General features: G+C 45.7%; 4 protein-coding genes across 22 annotated transcripts in view; 3 read left to right on the top strand and 1 right to left on the bottom strand.

Annotated features, from left to right (window-relative positions):
- Positions 1-27,290, bottom strand: part of NF1 (neurofibromin 1) — a 79,984-nt gene that overhangs the window by 24,264 nt on the left and 28,430 nt on the right. For 17 of the 18 annotated variants that reach the window (XR_007629715.1, XR_007629716.1, XR_007629721.1 and 14 more), the window contains exons 30-37: positions 26,644-26,779; positions 23,623-23,685; positions 21,384-21,542; positions 20,523-20,620; positions 20,237-20,383; positions 19,609-19,755; positions 19,113-19,223; positions 14-446 (exon numbers count right to left, since the gene is read on the bottom strand). Coding sequence is in view for 4 of the 18 variants with exons in the window: in XM_050321541.1 (XP_050177498.1) it covers positions 14-446; positions 19,113-19,223; positions 19,609-19,755; positions 20,237-20,383; positions 20,523-20,620; positions 21,384-21,542; positions 23,623-23,685; positions 26,644-26,779 (1,294 nt within the window). In the remaining 14 variants the exon portion in view is untranslated. The remainder of the gene's footprint in view (positions 1-13; positions 447-19,112; positions 19,224-19,608; positions 19,756-20,236; positions 20,384-20,522; positions 20,621-21,383; positions 21,543-23,622; positions 23,686-26,643; positions 26,780-27,290) is intronic. The other variant, XM_050321543.1, reaches the window with a different exon arrangement.
- EVI2A (ecotropic viral integration site 2A) lies at positions 1,508-4,327 on the top strand. The gene is made up of 2 exons (XM_050321549.1): positions 1,508-1,653; positions 2,948-4,327. Exon 2 carries the CDS (start codon positions 2,964-2,966, stop codon positions 3,723-3,725), a length of 762 nt encoding a protein of 253 aa, XP_050177506.1. The 5' UTR covers positions 1,508-1,653; positions 2,948-2,963; the 3' UTR covers positions 3,726-4,327.
- Positions 5,840-8,547, top strand: EVI2B (ecotropic viral integration site 2B). Its single transcript, XM_050321547.1, has 2 exons — positions 5,840-5,940; positions 7,168-8,547. Exon 2 carries the CDS (start codon positions 7,199-7,201, stop codon positions 8,171-8,173), a length of 975 nt encoding a protein of 324 aa, XP_050177504.1. The 5' UTR covers positions 5,840-5,940; positions 7,168-7,198; the 3' UTR covers positions 8,174-8,547.
- OMG (oligodendrocyte myelin glycoprotein) lies at positions 11,271-15,165 on the top strand. 2 transcript variants are annotated; one of them, XM_050321546.1, is made up of 2 exons: positions 11,271-11,516; positions 12,451-15,165. In XM_050321546.1, exon 2 carries the CDS (start codon positions 12,652-12,654, stop codon positions 13,552-13,554), a length of 903 nt encoding a protein of 300 aa, XP_050177503.1. In that variant the 5' UTR covers positions 11,271-11,516; positions 12,451-12,651; the 3' UTR covers positions 13,555-15,165. The 2 variants fall into 2 exon arrangements, with proteins under 2 accessions (XP_050177503.1, XP_050177502.1); XM_050321545.1 differs by having other exon boundaries at positions 12,247-15,165.

The raw sequence follows: 27,290 nt of genomic DNA, 5'->3' as shown, positions 1-27,290 counted from the left end.
TAAAAGCACTTACTTTAATAGAAACTTTGGTGTCTTTATGAGCCAGTTTGAGAGCATTGTGAAACACTTTCAAGTCCTCCTCCAAAGCCAAGGTAGCTGCTGGGAGCTTCTGCTGGTCGTGTTCGATGTGCTCTGCCAGCTTCCCTGGAGAGTCTATGAAAACAAGCCTTTTGCTTCCTTTCAGACCTGTCAAGAGTCTTTCATGGTATTTGGTGTATTCTCTGACCCAAGAGTTACAGTTATAAATAAAAACTGCTGCGACATTTTCATAAGCAAAGCCTGGAAAAACTACAAACCATTTAGAAAGAAAGTCTGTTTTAAAGCGATTACTGGGGCCAGCGTGTGTGAGGTCCACCACGATTTCGTATGGCTTTGCATAGTATGGCTTCAGGGTCAGCAGCACGTGGTAGATCAGCAGATCGCCATTGATCTGCCCAGTCTTGAACCTGTGGGATGAGACAGACATTGCTGGGGTTAACTGAGAGCCACAGCACAAAACTCTGAGGTCCATGAACGGCGCTCACACCACGGCCAGGCTGAGCCTGCACACCCAGAGCCACCGCAGCGGCACCACCCTGGCCCTGCCACTGCTCCCCAGGGCCAGCCCGGGCACACTTGGTGCCCAGAGTGCTGCAGCTCGGCCTGGGGTTTAACTCAACCTCCCCCTGCAGTGCCCCACGACCTCCAGCAGGTTTGATAACTGAGAGAACAATCAAAGCCGTGCTGGAGCAGCAGCTGGATCAAAACTGGATTGCATGGAAAGAGCTCAAGAGTTTCTTTAAAAATAAAAGTGCCTCTAACTTTGTTACCACTTTAGGCATTCAAATTATATCTATTTTTGTGTGTGGAAAAATATACTTATCTCAGAAGTTTTAATTAAGAATAAATAAACATCTACACACCAACTTTTTCGAATCAGACCCATTCCATTTGCTATATCCTGCAACACTCTAATGCTTGGGGGAGTGTTTCCAAGAATGGTCAGTCCTCTGAGGACTACAGAGGATTTGTCTACAAAAATAACTCTACCCAGAAAAACGTTCACATAATTAAGAATAATTTTTCTCATTGAAAGATCCTCTGAATTTTGAGCCTGGACAACACATCAGCCTAAACCACATCTCCAGAGTTCACACAGCAGACAGAGTTCTACTGAGAATAATTAATTACAGATAAATACATCAGTAGCTCATGAAAATTTAAGGTACTTTGAAATCCCTGCCCCTGTTCTGCAGGCACAGAAGCAGCTTGCAGGGTCCTGGGGCAGCGGTGACGGTAACCCCAGTGCAGGACACTGCAGGAGATCCCATGGACACGGAACACTCGTCTGCCCAAGGGCTTTGTCCCCGTCCCTTCCTGTGGCCCCGAGAGCTGAGCTGGGCAGGTCGGTGCTTTCCCCTCCGACTGCCATGGGCTGGCTGTCACCAAAGGGAAGTGTGTCATCATCACTGTGGTTTGAGTTCCCCACGCAGAGCACACGACATGTCATTTCAGTTACACACTTGCCTAAAAAACACCAGCACTGCCCAAAGCTCCTTGCTGCACATTGATGGCCATTTGCACCCTAAGAGCAAACATATGCACCAAGAAACTTTATTGTTAAAGGACTAAATATCTGAAACACTCATTTTCTGTTGATCACATCTTGGCAAGGTAAGTACCCATTTTCCTTCTCCTATTTTAAGTTGCACTTTAAAGTTTCTTATATTTTGTAGAAAATTATATGCAAAAGTATTTTTAAAGAAGTTTAAGTAACTCAAGAATAGTAACAAACTGTAGAAATACTATCTCAACTGAATCAAGGAAGCTGATAAACTGTATTTTCAGTCATGTTAAAGGGTATTCACGACCAGACTCCAAGGAATTAGCAGTGACAGTCACTACTTAGCTCTGTTGTTGGATCTCGCTGGGTACTGAGTCTCTGTCAATACCCAGACACAAAGGGTTGAACCAAAAAGCAAATCAGCTCTTTAAAGATCAGTTCCTTTGCTCTGGTGATTTTGAGCGGAGCCCTTCACGCCATCAGCCTGCTGATTTTTAAGGAAGGCCCATGTGGTCTGGGCCACCACAATGAACAGTGGGCTCAGTGTGCAGTGCTGGGAGCGCTGGCTGTGCCTGTGCTGTCCCCTCCTGCACGGCCCAGCCTCAGCTGCAGCCTGGCTGCTCCCATGGGTCACAGCTTGGCTCACTCCTCGCTGCTATTTTGAGGTTTTTATCTCCATATCAGACCCATCAGTATCAGAAACTATCAGTTTCCTGCCCTGCAGACAAATTCAACAAGTACAAATTTGAATACCACCCAAATGTGAAACGGAACATACTAATGGTTAATCTCATTTGCATAATTATCTGAGGCATTTTAAAAAAAAAAGTCACAATCTGTAGCACATTTGAAGAAAAATACAAGTACATTTATGGTAAATAGCTTTTTGTACAAAAAGGCAGAAAAATTGGAGAACAAAGATTTTCCTGGGCATTTTAAAGTACTCTGGCCAGCTGTGCTAGGAAAGCACATCCTTGCCATCTCTACCATCACGGTTCCAGTGCCCATGCCCAGGGGCATTCAGGGGGTGGGAAGCAGTAAACCTGACATGGTTTCTCCCTCCCCTGTGCAGCAGCAGAAGGGACGAGCTCAGAGTGTAACATGGCCAGTGCTGGAGAGCAGCAGCTACCAGAGGCTGCCCCAACATTCCTGGGCAGGTGGTAGGAAACACTTCCCTCTTTTTTAATATTCATATATTTTCTACAAACCCCAAACTGTCAGAAGTTGGAGACAATTTATCCTTTCACTAAACCAAGTGTCTGAACTCACGTCCTACATCCACCAGAACTGAGGCCAGCTTACACACACTGTCCACCAGAAAGGCTGCTATTCCCTGAGAAGTCTGGTCCAAACCCCTAAGAACCAGCACTTGCCAAACTAACACCACCACTTGTATTTTGGCAGGGGACTAACTAGGAGGATGAAGAGCAAGAGCTGCAATAACCCAGGCCTGGCCCTCCCTGTCACGATGATCTTCTCCCTGTGTTTGCAAACGAGTGCGAACCACACCGGTTACCCTCGGGTAAGAGAGGAAACCTGGAGTCCCATCAGCCAGAACCTCAGTGGGAGCCAGAACACAACAGAAGCCAATACAAATTCTCCTCTGAGCATCAATTTCAGCAGCAAAGTAACTACTTTTGAAATGCCAAGTACCCTGCAGTCCTTCTCCTCCACAATGGTCCCAAATCCAACCTCTTCCCCTGCCACAAGTGCAGTTTCTGCCGCTGGAGGACCCAGGAATACCAGCACACCCAAGGGTCCAGCGACCAAGGAAACATGTGAAGACAACAAGTCTCTTGTAGTGATTTGCTTCATTATCATTGCAGTCCTTGTGCTTATCTGCACCTTCCTATTTCTGTCAACAGTTGTAATAGCAAATAAACTGTCCTATCTCAAAAAAACTCAGCAGGGGAAGCGCAGGCCCAGGAGCAACGGTGACGTTGTGGCCACCACCAGCTTATGGCCAACAGCAGCAGGAACGTGGCAGAGGGTGCCCAGGGAGCCAGCTGGAACCCAGCTGGTAATGCAGGACTTGCTAGCAGGGAGTGACACGAGGAACAGAAGGAAAACTGAAGGTGAAACTACTGAGAAACTCACTACAGCAACAGATAATGCCCAGGAAAACAAAGATACATCCCAGTCACACAAACCCATTTTAACCAATTTTGTAGTTGAGATTTAATTCACACTTGGGTAAAAAAAAAAATCACCTTTTGCCCTTTCTACATCAGTAATGTAAGGTAAAAACTCAGCTTTTAAGGAACAACATGAATTTTCCCCCAGGGAAAGCTAAATTCAGATTTTAGGTATTATTTATGCCAATGGGAATGCTGCAGCCACGTGTGGATCCGGGAAGGAATGAGATTGTGTTCAATAGCTTTCTGTACGGAGTGGCACGACTGGTTTTACTCCTTTGATCAGAAATCACTGTGACAGGAGCTGAACAGGATAGACAAAGGGACAGAATCTGCCCACACTCAAAGACCATGAGGGGGAAGAAGAGAACAGACTGTTAGTCTGATAAACACACCCCAGCAGCCAACACTGCACAGGTATAACCAAGATGGGTTTTTAGGAAAACCATACATCAGTCACAACTTCAACCACCAAATCAGGATCTAGTCCCTCTCAAAATGCCCTTTTGGGTTTTCCCATCAAGAACTTCTTAAAACAGCTTAATCTCTTTGGAACCAGACTGAGATTCAAACATATTTATTGTGTTTCCATGCTGTGTATGAAGAGCTGAAGTTTGTACTATTTGTTAGAATATGAGAACTGTTTCAATTTATCCCAATAAACTTACAACATCCATTTTTAAACAACTTGACTTATGTGATACTATTTCTCTAAGTCAAAATATTAGAAAAAAAACAGGACACCAGGCATTTGGAATTTCCTGTAACATCAGCTGAGCTCAGTAAAGGTCTCTGATGACTCGCTGTGATTTCCTGCATCACAGAAACACACTCCACTCTCTTCTATCACCAATTAAAACACGTCAAAAATTTATTAAAACCACAAGAACTTTCAGTTTCTTTATTCTCAGAGAGATGTGATTTCCCCATAATTCCAGGGAGATGCCTCTGTCTGGTCTCCCTGCAGCAGAGCTTTGCTGTTTTAAGGAAACACGAGGAGCTTTTCACAGGCTGCTCCTTGGGTCGCAGATCTGTTGCACCAGGGTTACAAGTGCTGAGACTGCACGGTGTCAAAGCCCCAAACAGCCTGGGCAGCTGTCACAGCTTTGGCCCGTGGGATGCTTGTATGAATTTGAAAGAATCAGGACACACCTGAACCCCCAGTCCCACTGCACTGGATCACCAGCACCTCGGCTGAAGGGGCAGGTGGAGCAGCAGCAGAGAGGCAGATCCCTACAGGGCAGCCAGACTGCACACAGGAACAGCCAGGGCAGACTGGGGAGTGAGGAGAATGGGGATGAGACAAAGGAATCAGACAGGAAATACTGAGTTACAGTGGGGGCATGGGATCAGGATGTGTGTTTGCTGCAGAAACAGGGACAGTCTCAAAAAGAGAAGCAGTGCAATCAGAAGAGAGGCACAACAGGAAAGGCAGGAGGAGATGAAGAAGCTGTGGAGCAATCCATCAGCAGCCACTGAAAGAACACACTTGCAAAATGCCATGAGGACATATTTGGTGTGGGTGTCTTTTCACCAAGCAGCCTTTCCAGGCAAAAATGGTCAAGGAGGCAAAGCAAGAAGTTGGAGTTACACTACATGGTATGCACAACAACAGAGTGGGAAGCAGCGGCTCAGAGCACAGCCCCCCATCAGTGATGGCAGCAGGTACCAACACGGTCCAGACAGAAACACAACAGTGGGGGACAGGCCAAGGGTGAATCTGGAGTTCATCTGCCTCTTATTGCAACTACACAACTGAAGATGTGCAAGCATCCAGCACACCATGTGATCAGACAGCGGTCCATGACTCACTGCCCAAGGCTGGCTTTCCACTAATAATCCTGAGGGCACCAAACCCACCACTGAAACTACCCCAGGGACTCCAATCCAGCCCAAATTTGCATAGGTTTTGACTCACACAGCAGAAACTGTAACTCTTTTCTACAAAGACAGGCAAATGAGTATTCATGAATTTCCACATACGTGTCTCTCACGTGGCAGAAGCCACCAACAGCTCTGTAACAGTCCAACCAGCAGAGCAGAAGAGCCTGCTGGTGGAACACGCCATCGCCGCGATACGAGCGCGAGCTCCCCGCTCCCGACACTTCCTGCAGCGAGGGTTGGCCAACTTCCTCCCACTGCACCAACCTCAGCAGGAAAGGGGCCATTTTAAGCAGCTCAGCTCTGAGCACACTCCCTGTCCTCCCGAGCCTTCTAACAGCAAAGTGAGACGATGCTTGCTTGAGAGAAGACAAATGTAAGGTAAGGATCAGCTTCAGCACGGGAAAGCTCAGGATCTGTACTGTTTGGGTGGAAATGGAGCTGCACCGTGTTCAGCACCATGCCCATCCCAGCTTCAGGGTGTGTTCAGAGCTCTGTTGAATGTCTGGATCTTAAAAGCATGAGGGTTTCAAATATATTGTCTGCGGATGTTGCTGTGAATTACCATGAAGTCTACATCTAAGTACTATTTGTCTCTCTTTTGAAAAGAGGAGAGCAGCATAAAAATTCAATTGAATTGTTTTAACCTCTTACAAACCTGATAGAATTTGGATCCTGATGTTCTCAAGATGCATGAATTAACTACTCACGTGTGTTTACACTGTTGCACCTAAAATTCAGTTTTGCATATTTGTAAAGCCATAAAGACTCATGCATATTAATTTCCCAGAAATAGCTTCCAAGGACTAGCACTGTTGGAGCTAATGAATTAGCTCAAAGTGCATGAATGTAACTTCAGAAGGAAAAGTTCTGTGTAGGGGATGGATTTTATATCATTTATTTCATAAGGAGATGTTCAGAGATCTGAACTCTAATCAGTACAGGAAAAAACAAACTGTCTCATGCCAACAACTAAACATTTGTACAATCTCCTCCACTGCCCCTGGCAGGAATTTATTTATAAAACAGTTTACATCAGAATGCTGTTCCATTACAGCACCAGTACCTGGAAAACTTTTGCATATTTTGCTATGCTGAAGAGAGGTGAGAACAGGAAATAAAAGATCTGTGATTTAAGAGATCTGTGAAGAGCCTTTTACTTTGGTCTCAGCCTACAATCATCACAACAAACCATTTCTTCACTCCTGACAACACTGTGTGTCAATCCTGCTGCCAGTGCTGCAGAGTGTGTGCCAGGTACATGACCAGTCACACGACTGACAAAGGTTATTCTGAAGCCCTGTTAGGACTGCTCTGCTGAGGCCTTTTTCTGATAAGGTGAAAAAAGATAATAACAACCAAGACATTCTCTTTTAAAAAGTCACTTAATTACAATAACCAATAATGTTGAAAATCTGCTGTTATTTGTAAAGTCAGTGGCTAATCTGCTGATCATACAAATGGGAATAGGTTTGAAATTTGAAACATTGGGTCAAGTGTTATTTCACTACCATGGTATTGACATGAAACTGCCTGGAGGCAGTAAAGTGTAACCATACAACAAATGCAGTTTTCAACTCACCACACTCTATTTCTTCCCTGCATTAGGAGAGGACACATTTAAAGAGGCTGGAGGGAAATGGCCAGCAACCAGGTCATCCTGGTTCTCTTCTGTGGAGCAATCTGGAAGTCCCTTTCCACAGCAGCACCTGGACCCAGTTTACACCAAGCTGGCCCAGCACTGGCTGTTACAACACCTGCGGTGCCCACAGGAGAGGAAGAAGCTGGCGATGGCAGTTGGGTAGCAGGACTGCTGATTGGCATCATTTTGCTTGGTATGATAGTGGCAATTCTTGTAATTCTCCTGTGGAAATGCAGCGTGAGGCCTGGGCCTGCTCTGGCCAATTCCCACTGGGCAGGCCGCTCTCCCTTCGCAGATGGAGACACTCCAGACCTCTTCCTGGACTCTGACCAGGACAACAAACGGTCATCAGTTTTATTCATGCTGCCCTGGAAACTGAAACAAGGCCCAAACTTACAGCAGGATCCCACTGGATCAGAGAACCCATCCCTCCACACTGCCAGCAACGACGATGGGCAGCTGCCTCCCCCGGCAGGAACAGCAGCTCCCAGCACAGACCCACCTCCAGCTCCCTCCTCAGAAACACTGACCACTGCAGGGGACTCCTGTCCTCACCCAGACACTCCACCTGAGTCTCACGACCTGCCACCTCCACCGGACTGGCTCAGGGAACCCCCTGAGGAACCCAGCTCAGATCCCAGCGAGCACTCAGCATTTCCGTCGGCAGCGGAGGAACCACTGCCCCCAGCACCTGAACTCCTGATTCAGGACATTGATGAACCACTGCCCCCAGCACCCGAGCTCCTTATTCAGGACACTGATGAACCACTGCCCCCAGCACCTGAACTCCTGATTCAGGACATTGATGAACCACTGCCCCCAGCACCCGAGCTCCTTATTCAGGACACTGATGAACCACTGCCCCCAGCACCTGAACTCCTGATTCAGGACATTGATGAACCACTGCCCCAGCCAGAACACCCTTTGGAGACTGCCACAAGTCATTTACAGAATACTCCACATTCTTCTTAAACCAAGTATTTTTCAAATAAGTGAAAAAAGGAGAAGTTGAGGCAGGCAAGAACAGTGAGGCCACGGCACAGGCATTTCCCTGGTGTTTCCCAACTTCAGCTTTCACAAGAGGAACAACCTGCTTCTGCCTGAAGCAAGTAATTTCCAAATCCAACACAAACCGTGCCCACTCATCTCTTGCTGGAGATTCTAGAGGTGGAGACTCCAGAAGGCAGAGTGCACATGGCTGGGTGTGCCAGGAGAGACAGATCCTCGTACCACACACAGGGAGATGCAGCTCCCAGACAGCCTCCCAGGGACTCAGTTTTCCAAGCAGTGTCTGCTCCACTGGGCTGTGTAAGTGAATGCAATGAATTCCAGTTCATTTTAATAAAGCTGTCTGATTCAAAGATGTTTTGGTCACTTGAAGCCCAACTGAGTATTTGCTTTGATACAGAGCTTGGAATTCAAAACAAAGTCTAAACCAGCTGGAATCCCTGGAAGTTTTCAAGGCCAGGATGGATGGGGTTTGGAGGAACCCCGTGGTTTGGAAGGTGTCCCTTCCAAAGGGAGGGTGGAACGAGATGAGCTCTAAGGTCCCTTCCAACCCAAACCATGGTGGGAGTCACACAAAGGTCTGTTTTCTGCCTGTCACAGGGTAACAACCTGGTACCTGTGGATTACAGGTACCAACCAAATCCTCCCAACAACCAGAGGTTGTTCTTTGCTACCAGGAATGAGATTTCCTTTAGGTCAAATATGAGCAAAGAGTTGACTGGTGTAAAATCTCCAGTCCCATCACACTCCAGTCTGGTAAAGCAGAGAACTGTATGAAAGAACAGTTAATATCATGGTCACTAAAAAGCTCAAATCACTCCAAACACCTGAAGAACAACTACAAATAGGTTTTCTTGTACCTAGAGCCTTCGGATTGTTGTGCATAAACTGGAAAGTTTGCAGCACACTCAGGCAGATGAAAAGCAGGACTAGTTGTGCACATTCACTGATTTCTTCCTCTGAAGTAGTATTTTCTGAAAGTTTTCAATTATTAATAGAGCCTTAAAAAATTCATTTAATGTTTCAGGGATACCAGATTGCTTTGAACTCAAGGTGTTCAAGTGCTTTACATGCTTTTCTCTGGGCCTTGAGTACCAGTAAAGCTCACCCCCCTAACACCAGCCTTTGCTAAGCTAATTTCTGGGTGGGAAGCAGCAGGGTGGTCTCAAAAGTAAATTAATGTTTATATTTTTTTACCTGTGCTGAATATTCATATTTATAGAAAAAAGCTGCTAAGTGCCAAAGTTAACTTTCCATGACAGTTCTGCAAAATGGCACAGTTTGGAGTTTTGAGTTTGCTTGAGCAGGGAATAATTTGTGGATGTAACACCACAGGCCACACAATGAACTTCAGCATCTTTCAACTACCACAAAGAGCAGTAAGTTATGCAAGTGCAATTCCTGGTTGTTGTGCATATAACAGCCATAGCAAAATATATTTATAATTTTTTCTTACAGTTTACATAAGTTATATGGCTGGATATGCCTAAAGCATCATCATGGCTAGGCTTCGCGAACGAAGATTTGAAAGGGCTCTACCCACGCTTGCTACAAGCGCGTATGCCTAAAGAATAGCATTACAATTATACAAAATTTTTTTAAGGCTCATTGCATTATAACCTGTTAGAATTCACAGCATTATAAACTACAAACACTCTTACCATATTGCTTTAAGAAATTCAGGTAGAGATTTCCTGTAGAAATCTCTAAAATCCTACAAGCTGAGCTACATTATACCTGACAATACAGCAACAGGCTGGTCTGAGGAGTGGAAAAGTATTTTAAAATGATGAAAATATACTCCGGCAGTGGAGCTTAAAAAAGCTTAAGACGGGTAGCCTAAATTAACATTAACCTCTATTACAGAAGGAGAGGGTAATCAAAGGTAAAAAGGAACACAACTGACCTGACTTTTCACCCAGAAACACTAAAGGCAGCAATGCCAGCTCAGGCTCCAAGAGCCCCCAGACACTGCCCTCGGTCCGTCCCTGCAGGCACTGCTGCGCTGGGAGCGCTGACAGCCTGCACTAGAGCTGGGAGCACTGACAGCCTGCACTAGAGCTGGGAGCACTGACAGCCTGCACTAGAGCTGGGAGCAGCTCTGTCTGGAGCACTGACAGCCTGCACTAGAGCTGGGGAGCACTGACAGCCTGCACTAGAGCTGGGAGCACTGACAGCCTGCACTAGAGCTGGGAGCACTGACAGCCTGCACTAGAGCTGGGGAACACTGACAGCCTGCACTAGAGCTGGGAACACTGACAGCCTGCACTAGAGCTGGGGAACACTGACAGCCTGCACTAGAGCTGGGGAACACTGACAGCCTGCACTAGAGCTGGGGAACACTGACAGCCTGCACTAGAGCTGGGGAACACTGACAGCCTGCACTAGAGCTGGGGAACACTGACAGCCTGCACTAGAGCTGGGAGCACTGACAGCCTGCACTAGAGCTGGGGAACACTGACAGCCTGCACTAGAGCTGGGGAACACTGACAGCCTGCACTAGAGCTGGGAGCACTGACAGCCTGCACTAGAGCTGGGAACACTGACAGCCTGCACTAGAGCTGGGAGCACTGACAGCCTGCACTAGAGCTGGGGAACACTGACAGCCTGCACTAGAGCTGGGGAACACTGACAGCCTGCACTAGAGCTGGGGAACACTGACAGCCTGCACTAGAGCTGGGGAACACTGACAGCCTGCACTAGAGCTGGGGAACACTGACAGCCTGCACTAGAGCTGGGAGCACTGACAGCCTGCACTAGAGCTGGGGAACACTGACAGCCTGCACTAGAGCTGGGAGCACTGACAGCCTGCACTAGAGCTGGGGAACACTGACAGCCTGCACTAGAGCTGGGAGCACTGACAGCCTGCACTAGAGCTGGGGAGCACTGACAGCCTGCACTAGAGCTGGGAGCACTGACAGCCTGCACTAGAGCTGGGAGCACTGACAGCCTGCACTAGAGCTGGGGAACACTGACAGCCTGCACTAGAGCTGGGGAACACTGACAGTCTGCACTAGAGCTGGGAGCAGCTCTGTCTGGAACACTGACAGCCTGCTCTGTGGCTGTGGAGCAGCTCCTGCCTGCTCCCAGAGCCCAGGGAGGTTCCTGGCCGTGCTCAGCTGTGCAGCAGCCCCACGGCTCTGCAGTGCCGCGGATCAGGTGGTTGCGGAGCCGCGCGCAGGAACGCGATGCAGCTGAGGAGACGAGCACAGCCCCCGGCAGCCTCTGGAGCTGCTCTCCAGAACAAGGCGACCTCTAAGCTCCCATCCATCACGGAAACGATGTGCTGATACTGCAGGAGACCACGGTAAGTTTGTGGTTTTTTGTTTTTAATCACAAAAACCTACCACGGAATCAGAGACGGAAATAGGAGCGGAATTAGGAGTTGCTGACAGATGCTTGCACCAGAAATTTGCTGCAGTGTCAGAGATTTCTTACTAACAGCAATTTGGGCTCTGGACATGTGTTACCAGCTTTGAGAATGTGATTAACACTGTAAGGAGGAAAAAATACTAATGTGCATGTGAGCATGAACATGGAATTTGCGTTTCAAACTACAGTCCTAAGATGTATTTTAACCAATTTACTTAAGCAAACAGCATCCCTGGATGGGGGGGACTGCTACACTACTGCAGAGATTTGTGAAGCAGATCCAGTTGACAGCCATTTTTTCATCCTCTATAAAAGAACACATTATTCCAAACATAATATAGGCTTGAAATCACTAAAAACAAGAAGCAGACATTGTATAACGTTTGGAAGAGACTTGCATTTTCGGAAGAAAGCCCTCATTTGAGCTGGAGGGGGAAAGGGAGATGAAAAAACAAGTCTCATTCTGCCAGACAACATGACAGGCTGAAGGGATGCTTTGTGAAGTCTCTCTTGAACAATTCTAAAAAGGACCGTGCCTCAAAGGGGGTTATTGATATTTTTACTTAATTTCTCCTGCAAGTGGCCATTGCCCAGACAACCCTTACACAGAGATAAAATATATTATATGGGTTTAAAGGGTGTCATTTTGGTATATTTATTTCCAGGCAACAATGGAATACCAGATATTGAATACATCTACCTGTCTGCTGGTCCTTCTGGTTTTCCTACCCACTGGTTTGGGTATCTGTCCTTCTAGCTGTACATGCTCAGGAAACGACAGGAATGTGGACTGTTCAGGCAGAAACTTAACTGTACTGCCCCAGGGACTTCAAGACAACCTTACATATTTAAATCTGTCCTTTAACCAGTTTGTAGATCTCGATCATCAGCTAACGAGGTTCACCAATCTGAGGACCCTTGATATTTCGCATAATTGGCTCAAGAATGTTCCTGCTCATCTGCCTAAATCCTTATGGGAGTTGTATGCCACAAACAACAACATTAAAGTTCTTCAGAAACTTGATACAGCTTACCAGTGGAATCTTCGAGTGCTCGACGTTTCCAGGAATATGGTGGAAAGAGCTGTCCTGATCAACAACACACTGAGCAGTCTCAAGTTTCTCAATCTCAGCAGCAACAAACTTTGGACAGTTCCAACCAACATTCCCTACAATATAGAGACGGTGGATCTATCCAATAACTTCTTGTCCCAGATACTCCCAGGAACACTGGTGAGACTTCAACACCTCACGAGCCTCTACCTGCACAACAACAAGTTCTCGTACATTCCCGACAAAGCTTTTGACCAGCTCCTTCAGCTGCAGGTGGTAACTCTATACAACAACCCCTGGTCCTGCAGCGACAAACAGAACATCCCTTACGTGCTGCAGTGGGTGCAGGGTACAGCTGCCCGTGTCCTGGGGGCTCCCTGCGCCCACCAGGCCGGGCTCTGGGCCAGCGCCGCGCCCGCCTCGGCCGCGCCCACGGCTGGGGACTCCAGCGCCCTGATCGAAGGAAGGAAGGCAGACAGAGCCACCTCTGCCGAGGCAGCCGAACCCACCCCAGCCACCAAAACGCACAAACAACTGAAAGCCAAGAAAGTCACTCCCCTGGCCACCCAAAGCCACACGGTTCTGTTCCCCAGCACGGAGCAGCCCCTGCTCCGCCACCCCGACGGGCTGACCTCGAGGGACGGCGGCCCCCAGGAAGCAGCAGCCACGCGCACGATCCACGCCATGGACCCAACCCAGGGCAACTCCACGGGATCGTCCACCACGCCCATGACTTTAAGCATCACCAGTGGAATGCCAACGAACTACTCCAAGGTGCCTCACAGCACAACCGCTACCTTAAGCAAAGAGGAGGCCACGACGGGCGCTCCCAACGCGCGCGTGCCCTCCCGAGCCGGCGCCCGGCAGCTCTCCCTGCTTTACGTCCTCCTGCTCCACGCAGTGGCCATGGCTGTCCACTGAGGGCTCCTGCCTTGGGGACAGCACCGGGTGTGTTCCTGGGATACACAGCTGGAGTCGAGACATCCAGCTGAAATAATGAATCAAAACACAAGGAATGCAGAGCTCTGACTCTGCTCTAAAGAAAATAACAGTTCGTAAAGACGTGCACACTAATGTCTTGATACTAAGCTGCTACTTATTTTCATATGTCTTAATTGAGTACAACTAACCTATTATTTTGTTTTTAAAAATGTGCTTATTTTGTATTTAAATTTTTCATTTTACTTGCACAGAATAAACACATCAGAATTTTAAGTACTGATTTTATGTATGATTTTGTCATTGAACAACTGGAAAAAAAAAAAGAAGGCCTGTATCATATCTGCATTGTCTTGCTTGACTTGCCAGTGAGCAATTCCTGTAATATAGCAGCACAGATGCTCTGTAAGTTATGACAACATGCAAAAGGAAGGGAAAAAAATAAAGGAACTAAACTGAGCTGTTTTACTAATAAGAAGTTATTCCTGAGCAAAATTGCTAGCATGTGTATCTATGTTTGCTTCATATGTACTAGGATATTTTAAATATGAAGAACAACAGTCTTGAATTTAGGAATTAAATATGACAACGCCATGATATCTGCTAGGAGGGTGTAAACTGAGAAGGCAACATGGTCCAACTTCAGCATGGGAAAGTGGTAGGGGCCGGTATCCTTCTGCTCTGTCTCCACTTAGAGACTGCAGGCAAGTTATTGCTCTCTCCATAATTAAAAAAAAAAAAAAGAAAAAAAAAAGATAGAAGTAGAGGAAAAGGCCAGATGTTCAATGCCATGACACGCTCCAACACCAGGGAGTTATCTGCCCAAATTAATGAAATAGAACTCCTTAACTTTACGTCAAGTGACATCCGGAAACGTTAATACATTCTGCTTAAAATCAGCCAGAACGTAGCAAACTGCTACCAGCAAAATTAAATATCAGCCAATTTCTAGCACAAGTCATGTAACAAATCAATTAAGCAATTAGTTGGTGAGCTGTCACTGAAACAATCCCGAATCTTGGGGCTTCACAGGGAATTACTTGAGCCCATGGCATTGAACGTGCCCAAACGCTGCTTCCCAAGGGCGAGCATGGGTGCTCTTCTCCTTCCATCTGCACCATCAGCCAGTAGAAATAGTTGCACGCATGGTTCTGTCCACTCTAGGAAAATTATTTAAATTATGGCAAAGGTACCTGATATACTACAGATGAAGTTCTGCAAACAGCATGAAATGAAAACTGAAGAACAAGTTAATTGAAAAAGTATTACTCACTTAATATTACAGATCTTATACAATGTTTTCCATTCATTCCAGGCCATTTAATTTCCAGTTATTGTAGCATGAAGGTGCTACAAAACCCAGAAAACCTCACAACTGAGACTGGAGTCCTCTACCTGTTTCTCCTAAGGTGTCAATGGGGGCTGTAAACCATTTACAACTACTGGTGTCAGAGAAATCACAACTTTCCAACTGTGAACAGTATTTCTATAACCAGAAACGTGTTTTAATTTCTAACAGTAAATGTTACACAATGGATTTGTACAGTTATTTCATTGGCATTTAAGTAAAAATAAAGTTATGTTTGTATTGAACTGAATTAGTGTCAGTGCTTCTTTTCAAATAAGCAGAGTGATACCACTGAATAGTTAATATTTTATTATAAAAACCTGTTTCAAGCAGACATTTGGCTCCCTCTTCATGTCTTATGGGGGAAAATTATAGATAAATTATACTATTTTGATACTGATATATCCCTAATATTGTATAGCAATAAGATGATGACATGATCATAACACTGGGACTATCCTTCCCCTCCTACCCTTCAGAACTTGCAAATCCCTCCTGCCACTGTCTTTGGGCAGTCCATGTGATTGCTCAGTGCTGACTGACTGTAACACAGCCCCAGCCTACTTATGGTGCTCAGAACTCCGCATTCCCGGAGCTCTCATTCCCATGGCTTCATCCCACACAGCAGCACCAATCACAGAACAAGGGCTGTGACTAAACTGCCAGATTTGAGGGAATTACATGAAATACCCCACGTGTCTTTGCTGCAGGATCAATACAGGATGCCAAACTCTATTGCTTTAAAAAAACCTCCACGGAACTGACTTTAAACACTCGGAGAATGTTTCACCCACAACGAGACCATTCACTGAGAGCAACAGGAAAACATTGTTTTCCAGAAGTTATTTGGGGCAAATTGCAAGCCCTCACCCTGAAGGACTTGCTACCCAGACTTCAGAGTCTTCAGCATGCTAATACAAGCCTGGAAGTGGAAGTGGGGTTGGGGGTTTTTCCATATCCATGTACAGGACGGGGAAGCCGGGACACAAAACCTGCAGATGGGGATGGAGTGAGCCAGCCCTGCCACATTCCAGGGCTGTGCTCCTGCCCAAACCCTGCTGGGGACAAGCACCAGGGCTTCTTCCTCAGCCTGCTTTCAACAAAGCAGACAGGAATTTAGGCTTGCCTGTATTTTTCTGGAATACGAATGGAATACGAATGATAAGGGAGCTGGAGGAGGCAGCAGTGTGCCAGCCCAGCACTTGTTGCTGGGCAACTGTGCAGTCACACTGAGCTAAACCCAGGGCCTGGTTTGTAAACATAATGCTCGCTCAGAGCACCAGAAATACCAAATAACCTGCTCTCAGTGAAATTATCTTCCAAAACAACCAGTTAGCATTTCAGGGCAATACTCAAAATACCCCAGAACGCTCTGGCACACCTTTCATAGCTCTGTGCTCGCTCTCCAAAGGGTAAAATTGCCGTGGGATCGATGTGCTCTGCAGCAATAACTCAGAGCTTTGTATTCCTATTAATTAGTTTGGAAGCGGCTTTAAAACGTAATGGCAGTAGTTCAGGGTCAATATTTATTGATTTATGGATCATTTTAGTAACAGGATAGGGCTTAAAAACAGAAGAGCACTGGCTCCAGAAGCAGGGCTGTTGCCCAGGAAACAAAATGTGAAGATAGATGACAGAAGGAATTAAATTTCACAGCACAAGAATGATATCAACTGATCCAGATATATCAGTAAAATGACTCAACAATGCCCTAGCAACAAGATCACAAACTACCAAAAAAAAAAACCAGCCAAAAACCCCCAGCCTGCTGCAAGCCCTCAAACATACTGGCAGCTCCAATCTAAACAGTTTTTCCACATTTCATACCTTAAAAACACATCTGCCTCACAACCAGATGACAAACACCCCAAATAAGCCCCACTGAGCCACATCCCTATGACAAGAGAAGATGCCAGAGCATCCTCCCAGAGCAAAGCCTGTTCCTGCTGGGTTTCACAACAGCCTCTTCAGGAGAACTGCACGTGCAGCTGCTCCAGGGAGAGGCAACGTTCCACCCAGGAGCAAGGCAGACGTGGACCGTTTCAGTCCTCCTCTTTTAGAGGAGAGGGAGCTAAGAGAGCTGGGCTTGGCAAACACGTGCTGCAAATTTGGTATCCATTTACTTCCAGAAATCCTTTCTCTGCAAATGAGATAACCACTTCTTGCTCTGCAAACAAACACCCCGCATGTCTCAGGTCTGCACAGAATACATAAGGATGCCTTGGATCACTGCCAGCCAGTCACTTCTTAAGATGGGTTATCACTATTCTCCACAGTTATATGCCTCATTTCTTGTCTGAACAGGACAGGATAACAACGTAGGCATTCTGTTTTACTTGATATGAAATAGGATTTTGTGCCTAATGGAACAAAATAGAGAAGAAAAACGTAGGAAGTAGAGAATTTTTTTAAGAGAATTCCAAAGGCTGCCTTCACTGCTTACTCTATATGTGGAAGGGACTTAAACATTAGGGATCTTTCTTAAAAAAAAAAAAAAAAAGAAATTTAAGTGAGGCAAAAAGGCATCCAAGCTTCTCTTGGGGACAGCCCCTTCTGTCAGCCCACATGCAGGTTCATGGACTGCTGTGTGGCTTTTGAAGACAGAAAATCAGGACAGAATATAAGTGATGCTACTCATCTTGTGTTCTTCCACTCCATTCAAAGAGTCAAGGGTGTTGAAAATGTAGAAAAGTTAAAGGAAGGCAATTTCCCCAGTCAAAGGAGGTTTGTAACTCAACCTACGGAGTAAAAAGCACTACTGAAAACAATGAAACATTTAATAAAATTAAGGACCTGCAATTTTAATTAATTGAAAAGATCTTACGTGCCTGTTGAGCATTACTGTCATTAGAAACATGCCATTTGAAGAATGACTTGCTTGCAAGCATGTGTTTGACTATTTATTTAAACTGCTGGATACAAACAGGAGATGCTGCTAAGGAAGTGGGAAGTGGCTTCCTCTGCTTCTTTCCATGTTTTCACAGGAACTCCCAAGGCTCTGCAGAAGGTTCACCACTGATGCCATCCCCTCGTGACAATACTGGAAGTGGCACCAGCAGTGCCACTGGCACCACGAGCAGCGGTGCCACAGCCAGCACGGAGCACCCAACGGCCCAACACCGGCACCGCCATCCAGAGCTCCTCCCGCCTCACCCCAGCAGGCAGCTCAGACAGTCCCCCGAGCACAACCACGCCTGTCACAGCACAGCTCAGCACAGCAGCAGCGAGGTACCACAGCCAGCACCACACTGGCACCACACAGCACCAACAGGAGCACCAGGAAGAGCCAGAGCAGCCACGGGAGCTCTCCCAGCCCTGCTGCCATGGGCAGCTCCACCAGCACCAGCTCAGCTGCCACCAGCAGAAACCACGGTGACGAGAGCAGAAGCAAACCATGAGCCCCACTGGCACAAAGTAACCTTGGCAACAACCAGAGCAGGAACATCCCCAGGGGCTCTGCCAGCACCCAAAAGTACCACGGTGACACCCAGGCTGGGGAGAACCTCCACAACCTCCCAGAGCAGCCCCACTGCTGCCAGCACACAGCCCACCAGCAACACCCCCACCCACAGCACAGGCAGCCGCCAGAGAACAGCCCAGCCCTCTCCACAGAGCTGCCCCTGAGCACACCTGGGGGAGCACAAGGACCTGCCCTGTCCTAATGACACCAGGACAGACTCTTGGTCCCGGTGTAATCACTGAGGAAGCTGCTCTCCACATCTGTCCTCCAGGGATTTCACAGTGCAGCTACTCAGGAACTGCACTGAGACATCAAGTTTCAGTTACAGCTTTACAACTGCAAATATTAATTTAAATAAAACTAGTTTATTTAATTTTGATTTCCTTTAAGGGAGAGAACTGTGACTTAGTTGACCATAACCTGTCTAATACTGACCTTGGGACATTCTTCCCAAATTCTCCAGTACTGCAGCACATGCTATTTATTGCTGTGAATCACTATCTTCCAAAGCAGGGAACACTTAAAACTTTCAAAATTTTGCCTAACCAGAAAAACACACTCTTTTGCAAAGTTCACATATCAACATCTGCTTCCCTTATTACTTTTGTGCAAATTTTAACAAATAAGCTATTTTCAGATTCTTGCCTGTTACAAAGTTGGTGTCTCTTATACACACTTGATACTTTGGATTTACAGGTTTGTTTCAGACTGGGAAGGTGAAAGGTTTCTTACCGCCGAGCGATGTAGTAGAAAACAGGATTGCCAACTTTGGATGTCCCAGCTTGGTAGAAAATATTCAACGTTTTCAGTGCTTTGAACTCCTCTTTTTCATGTACCTGATGCCTAAAAAGCAATATATGGACATCAACTTTCACAACTACCTTTCAAAAAAGTATAATAATAGTAATAATAATAATAATAATAGTAATAATAATAATAATAAACACAAAAACAAAAACACCCTCTTTACTTGCATCTTTAAACAAAAATATTAAGTTCACACAATCTTAAGCCTTTGTTAAATCACAGATGTTATTGCCATCTCCAGTGCCCAGTTTAGCTTTTTTAATTAAAATCTACTCAGAAATCTAAAAGCCTTACACAGATTTGGCTTTTTAAACTCCCCTTCAAAACAGCAGCAGGAGCCTTAATTAAACTGCTCACAGCTCCACACGTGGTGAAGTCAGGAAGCCCCCTCTGTGTGTCCCCACCACAAGAGTCTCCTTACCTCGTCATAAACTCTTCAAATTTGGAACTGGTGAGATTTAAACTGGACCAATGTGTGTCTGCCACAGGTTTGTGCTCAGGAGGCCCCAGGTAGGCAAGAAGAGTGGCCATCTTGTCAAAAGGTCGTCGTCCAACAGCCTTGTGGTCCCTGCAAACAGCATATTCCTCGTAAGAAAAGAGCTTTACTCAGCAATTCCTACTTTTTTTCCCCACCAACAGGCTGGAGCTTGCTGGGTTTTCTTTTTTCAAAAAAAATAAAAGGAGTATTCAATGAATACTGATATTCTTCTCAATAATAATAATAATAGAAGCATAGGAGAATATTTCCAAACATTAACAGCTTTAAGCTAAGGAGGCTAAATTTTGACTGGATATTAGGAATAACTTTTTCCCTGTGAGGGTGGGCAGGCCCTGGCACAGGCTGCCCAGAGAAGCTGTGGCTGCCCCATCCCTGCAAGTGTCCAAGGCCAGGTTGGACAGGGCTTGGAGCAACCTGGGCTGGTGGAAGGTGTCCCTGCTCATGGCAGGGGTGGAACTGGATGAGTTCTAAGGTCTTTTCCAACCCAGACCATTCCATGATTCTATGACACATTTCCCATCAGCAGCTCCCTCCCTCCCACCTCCCTCACCTGTTGCTGGAAAGGTACTGGCCGATTTTCTCCTGGTTGTTCCACAGCAGGCGGTGCAGGGCCAGGACGTTGCCGTCGCTGATGAAGGACAGGCTGTGGTTGACGGTGTCACTCGCCGGGCAGTCGGACGCGATGTCAAGGAAAAACCTGGAATTCAAACCCAGCCACAGCATCGGGGTGTGAGAGAAACCTCCCAAGGGGACTCCAGGCAGATTAAAGGGCTGTGAGGGCACTCTCAGCTCCCTCTGCACACCCCACACACTGCTGGAGTGTCCCCAGGCCTTACCTTCGTGCTGCGTCGAAGTTGCTTTTCACAAAGTCATTAAAAGGCCGCATGTGCTCCTCCTTTGTAAACAGGACGTGGTTGGCAATACTCTGAAGTATCTAAAGAGACAGTAAAGACACAAAGGTTTAATGTAGTAACTGTTACAGTAATTAACAAACTGTTTCTGCCAGACAACAAAAAGGCCAATAAGCCAATTAATTTAAAACACATTCACTTTCCATGTCTTTTCTTTCTCAGACTTTTAAATACTAGAAAACCACTTCACTTATTTATGAACTTCATTCGAGTTAAATCAGGAAAATAAATCATCTTTCAAACCATCATTTATTAAATGTTAACTATTTTTCCTGGAAATTAGACAGGCGAGTAAAAGCAATAGCACACAACTATAACTTATCAACATTTAAAATGTATAATATGCACAGGTCAAAGAATTTGTGTGCCATCACTAAACCTTTTTTTCATTTTTACAAGAAGCATGACCAAATGAGATTAAAGGAAAAATCCCTTCTCCAGCAGGGGTATGAACTCAGTCAGTGCTGGCTGTTCCCCTCACTGTACTCACAGCAACGTCAGTCATTTGCTTGTTTTCAGATGAGAAGCTCAAATGGAGGGCTGGAATCTTGCTCTTTTCTCCATCGTTTTGGTGAGGTGTTTTTCCCCACACAGCCTGCTGCCCATCCTTACCTTGCTGGGAGCTCCAACATCCACACCACAGTGTTTAAACTCAGCACCTTTGTTAAACGTGACGTTGCTACAAAAAACTCCAAGTTTTCCTGCGTCTTCTCATACCCACCAAAGAACAGAACTAAGGCAGGTGGAACATCAAATATGGGTACGTGAAAATACACACGGGCTCACCTTTGACATGAGCTTCAGGCCCCTCTCGATCCTGGGCGGGGGCTTCTTGTCCAGGATGCCGGCCTCGTACGGGGACACGATGGCGGGGTTGATGAAGCGCAGGAACATGGCACTGCCCACTGCGCCGATGCTGTTCTGGGGGAAGCGCTGGCTCACCACCTGCGGGGCACACACAGCACGGACAGTGAGCCCAGGGCGACCTGCTGAGAAAGCCTCGCACGGTAAGCCAAGCCTAAGCACTCCTTCCACACCCGTCATGCTCAGCGCGCTCAAGCGGGCTCTGCTGCATCGCAGAGGATCAAAACAGAGGGAAGGAGTGAGGGGCAGGGGGGTCTCACACCAGCTGCATTCACCTCCTCTGCTGCACAGCCTCCCTGGCCAGGGGAAATGGCTACAGCAGCTACTGCACAGACCCTGGGAGCTGCTGCCCCTCCATCCCAGGCTGTGACAGACCCTGGGAGCTGCTGCCCCTCCATCCCGGGCTGTGACAGACCCTGGGAGCTCCTGCCCCTCCATCCCAGGTTCTGACAGACCCTGGGAGCTGCTGCCCCTCCATCCCGGGCTGTGACAGACCCTGGGAGCTGCTGCCCCTCCATCCCGGGCTGTGACAGACCCTGGGAGCTGCTGCCCCTCCATCCCGGGCTGTGACAGACCCTGGGAGCTGCTGCCCCTCCATCCCGGGCTCTGCCAAGGGCAGTGCAGCAGGGAAGGCTGTGTGTTCATCCTCAGGTGTGCACAGCCTGCCATCAGATACACACAATGCTCTTGGGATTAGCAGAGCATAAGAGCCTCTCCAGCAATAAGACTTGTGCTGTGAAGTTTCAGGAGTAATTTTAAATTTGTGAGGAGGAGGTATTTGCAGAAATACTCTTCAGAACTATCACAGAAAGACAATGAGCCCCAGCTGAGTAGCCAGCGCACTTCTCTGCCTACCCACACATCCAAAACCACTGAGCAGGAATTTGCTAGAACTATATATTTAAAATATGGTTCTTTTCTACCAAGGGGAAAAAATAATTCTGAAAATGTGGTAAGAAAAAAGAAATCTCTTTGCTTTTAGGAAATCAACTACACATTACTGAGAGGAAAGTTATTCTCTGGGTGTCTTTAACTTGACTTTAAACAGTTAGAGACAAAGCTTCCTGTCAAAAATAAAGTTCTCAGATATGCAACATGTGGTCCTTTAATATGTGTCCCATTAATATCTGTGTGTATTTTAATGAGTAACAATGGCTAATCAAAACGAGTCAGATTCTACCTTTTCACAGAATAAAATTAGCAAGCATAGTATTATAAGGCATAGCTTAAAAGAAATAAAAAACCAAACAAATCCCATCTCAGTAAAATACTTCAAAACACAACTAGTGCAATCTCAAAGCATGCTGCTTAAACCAGACAAAGCCATTAGTATAAAATACACCAAGAATCACTTTGGCTCAATAGCAATTCCAGTCCAATACCTTGGGATGCAAATACTGATATTTTCTCGTAAAATACTAGTTTGCCCACAGATTTTGCATTGTAAACACAATAACTATTCTGCTCAGTTACAGCAAAAATAAGAGAGTATTTAATAAAAGTCTAAATTGCCATTCTGCCTGGTTTATTCATACTTTGTATTTTGAGGTTACTGCCAATGAAAAGGATAAATCTGAACTTTTAATGACACCACTCTAAAGCAACCCACAGATCCAAATTCTAACACAGCAAGTTACTTAAAATGGGAAATCTGCTTTTCTCAGGAAATAAATACAAATGTCTTTTTTTTTTCTTAGTCACAAAGCAAACAAAAGAAAACGTATCAGAAACATGTCCCATGATGCTTTTTTCAGTGCCCCACAATTATTAATTGTTCTTTGCCCAGGATGCAAGCTCAGGTTATCTGCCAGAGTGTTAAAGCAGCTCAACAGACTCAGATTTTTCTCAAAACCAAAGAAAACATTTCCCTTCAGCATTTTTTTTAATTTGAAGATGGTGGCAAGGCTAGAAGAGTCAGAGTATTAAACACTAAGCAGTAATGTTAAAATGTCTTTTGTTTACTCAAATAGGCACACAGAGAATATTTTAAATATAACTTGATTCCAGTGTTAATTGAAATGAAAGCTATTTTGTGCCAGAATTAGTAGAATGATTTTACAGTGAGGTCAAATAGACTGAAGTGAAGATATTTTGAACAAACAGCAAAAGATTTCTGTTGTGCTTTGAAAGAAATGGCTAATAAAAAGGTCTCCAAACTTACTGATTTTTTGTTTTCCTTTTTTTCTTTTACGGTAGCTTTATTCAGTAGAGAGTGGCAAGTTGCCTACAGAACAGAGATGAGCACAAACAAGTCACAGCACCAACTACATACAGCAACAAAAAACCAATGTTGACTTGTACATAAATTACACAGTAAAATGTAACAAACATAACCAACAGAAAATGAAATATATAAACTAAAGACTGATGATGGAGGGTTTATTTCACATTTTTATTACATCTTATTCACAAAGTACTAAATACAAAACAAGCAAATGTTGAATTTCAATCATTTCTACTATTTCTGGCTAGATTAAAAGTCAAACCACATCAATGTGCTTGTCATATGAAATATTGGGCCTTAAATGGTATATTCAGCTTTCAAATGTATTTCACCATCCCCAAATAATTTCAATAGTAAAAATAGCAATGTTATACCTTTGAAATACATATTACTTTTAAAATTAAATTTAGAGTTTTAAATCTTCCCAATGTTTCTCTGTGTGTCCTTCAATTTAGTTAGACCTGTAAACCATCCAGGTTATTCCCACTGGGAGAACTAACACTGCCATGAAACACTCTGTGGACAAAGGAAGAGAAAAGCCAGCAGGTCTATGTTAATATTAGAGATTTCCAAATCAAGAGATCTGACTGGATTGTGTTTCTTTCTGCATTTCATTGCGGTGCAAAGGGACCCACCAAGAAGCATCAAATTCTGTGCCATTTCCACCAGCACTGGGGCAAAGCCAGAGCACCTCAGCCCCGTGCACTGCTCCCTGGCCACAGGCACGTCCTGCAGCTCCATCTGCAGCCCTGCTGCGAGCTGGAATGGTGGCACAGCATCCCTGCGAGGCCAAGGCCACCCCCGGGGCTGCATCCACAGCCAGCTGCAGCACTCACATCTGAGAGCCAGCACACCCCGACCTTCAGGGTCACCCTGGAACTGGGACAGGGTTTCTACAGCTTGAGAATGTAACAGAGCAAAAAGCAAAACTCCCACACCAGTGCAGGCAGTGAAAGCAATTGTGCTCACCAAGCTGAACTGGAAGCTGTGCAGGACCATTAACATTTAACCAGTGGCACCTCTGCCACCTTTCTCTGTGTAATTTCCACAGAGTGGCTGCTGCAGCACTTGTACACACACCCCACTCATCCAGCTACTGTGGTACAGGAAATTTTCCACCCTCTTTAGTAAGAAAAATCATGTATGTATGAAATGGCCAGACCAAATTCTCTGTAGGGGTTACTTTGATCAGGCTGAACACACATCACCTGGAGGTGCCAGGTGACTGTCACAGCAGCCACTTATTGACACTGCCAAAGGAAACACCTGCTGGGCTCTGGGTTCTGCTCCCAAAACAGAAACACCAGCCAGCAGAGACACCAATATCCAACTAAAGACACCTTTCTGTGATGTTGCTACATTGATTAAAATTAGCTACTAATCATTTAAAGAACACACCTGGGGAGTACTCTTTGCACACACAGTTACTTTAAAACTCTTAAGAACTAAAACACCCCACAAAATTCTGTCTCATTTACTTTCACACTGGTGCTTGGCACGGAACACATTCAGCTTATTAAAAGTGAAGTTATCTGTAAAAGTCACCTATTTGGTTCTTATGATAAAAATGGATTAATACTCCCAAATCGGATCTTGATTGTACTTTCTTTCAGATAAAGGCCAGACTCTTCAATACTCCTGGGAATTTTAAGTACAGAATGAATTACTACACTATTTGTGATGAACAAACACTTGTACAATGATATAGGTGTTACTAGAAACAGCTAAAGCAGTAAACATTGAAGCTGAATATCAGTTATCTATTTGCCAGTAAATCATCTCTTTCAGGAACAAATTACCCTTATAACCAAATGCAGCAAAGGCAAGAATAAAGCCAACAGACTTGCAAAGGCTTCCACAGAAAAATCTCTGGGAATGCCCACTGGTGAGCACATTTTAGAAATTCCATTTCAAGCAGGAATCAGAAATGGTCTGCATAGAGATAATTTCTAGCACTGTACCACTGAAATGGCAATAATCTTGATATCTCCTGGAAACAGCATATAAACCTAATTCTGAGATCAGATGTGGGGGAAAATATCCACTAACAGGAGAAACAACCAAGGCTGTTGTGGGACTTTTTCAGCTCAATACACTCAAATATTCTCCCACTGACGTGTGAGACTGTGGCCATGACGGAGACCAACCTGCCCACTGCATTTCCTGATTTCAGCAGCCAAACACAGCAAAAAACCCCAAAGTCAGCCCCCATCAACCCAAACAGCCACTGTCAGGTGGAGAAAGCAACAGCTTTAGAGGCCACTCCGCTGTTAGAGCAACACAAGGCACAGCCTTTGCACATCTAATTCATTGCAGGAGCTCACAACACACCCCACACCACAACAGTCCCAACAGAAACTCACTGTTCCTCTCTCCCAAGCTCTGGGAACCGCAGCAGTTGCCCTGATTAACCCAGAATTAGTTCATCATTAGTTCACACAGGTCAGAAAAGCTATTTTCTTTGCTTTAGACCTGAGATACGCTCTGTGGCGCAAAGGCCTAAAGTAGCTCTTCCAGAGCACTTCACTGAGACCACAGCTCCAATATTCCAGCAGGCACAGCATCCCACAGTCCTCCAACAGGACTGGAAACACTGAGGGGATCCCTACTGGGATTTTTAGCAGCAGCTAAATCCATCAGAACCATACAAAGAGCAAGAAAGAGCCAGCAGGGCCCTGCTGAGCTGCTGCAGGGAGTGGGGAACAGGACAGGGCACAGGAGTTGGGGGATGGACTCAGGGAATGGGGGTACTTGAAAAACCAACATTGAGTCACCTCCCCATTGCCAACCCAAATCTTAAAACACCACTCAGCCCCTACATTTAGATTTGTGGGTTTTATCAAGTGTCTGAGAAGAGCCTTTAAGAGATGCCCACTGTGAACTGCCCCAAGCTCCAAAGCGCTGGAGCTTCACAAACAAACCCCACAGCTCAGGGGCAGGCAACCACTGCAGGCATACCTGGTATAAACAATGGCACACACTGCGCAGCTGGGGTGGGAACTCCGAGGAAGAATTAATGATTGCCTGAAAAAACTTGTCTGTCATTTGCAAGAGACTCCGCTGGTTCTCCTCCAGGCTCTCTGCGGGCTCCAGCCTGAAACAGACCCGCACACGCGTGACCAGCAGTGCAAACAGGACACAAGCTGCACTTACGTGCTCGGCACAATCTCAGCACCTCATTTTTCTTATGGAAATACTTAGGAACTTTTACACAGAAGTTTCCATCACCATTTTAAACCACATACGATGCAAAGAAAAGGTCATGTAAAACTCAGCAATGGACAGGCTGTGGGTGGGAGTCTCTCAGACCATTCCATACAAAGGCATGCACACACAACTCCAACTGATAAAGGCATTATCAGTTTCATGGTGGTTTATCTGAAATGAACTTTTGAGGCAGACACAGGTATTTTAGGGTTAAACTATAAATAAGAAGGCCTATCCTTTGGGTAAGCTACTTAAGAGATAAATACCTATAATCTTTGTAAGAGAGATAATTCAAAGCAGTAGAGCAACAGCTACTAAATCCAGGTCTTGAAGTGATAAGAGAAATTAAAGCAAAAAGACTACACACACCATGCACACATTGTCTTGCTTCTGCAGTC

This window comes from Myiozetetes cayanensis, unplaced genomic scaffold, assembly GCF_022539395.1.
Source record: "Myiozetetes cayanensis isolate MyiCay16 unplaced genomic scaffold, myiCay2020 scf27, whole genome shotgun sequence".
Classification (NCBI taxonomy): Eukaryota; Metazoa; Chordata; class Aves; order Passeriformes; family Tyrannidae; genus Myiozetetes; species Myiozetetes cayanensis.
The sequence above is the reverse complement of the archived record's forward strand: the minus strand, read 5'-3'. Positions and strand labels throughout refer to the sequence as shown.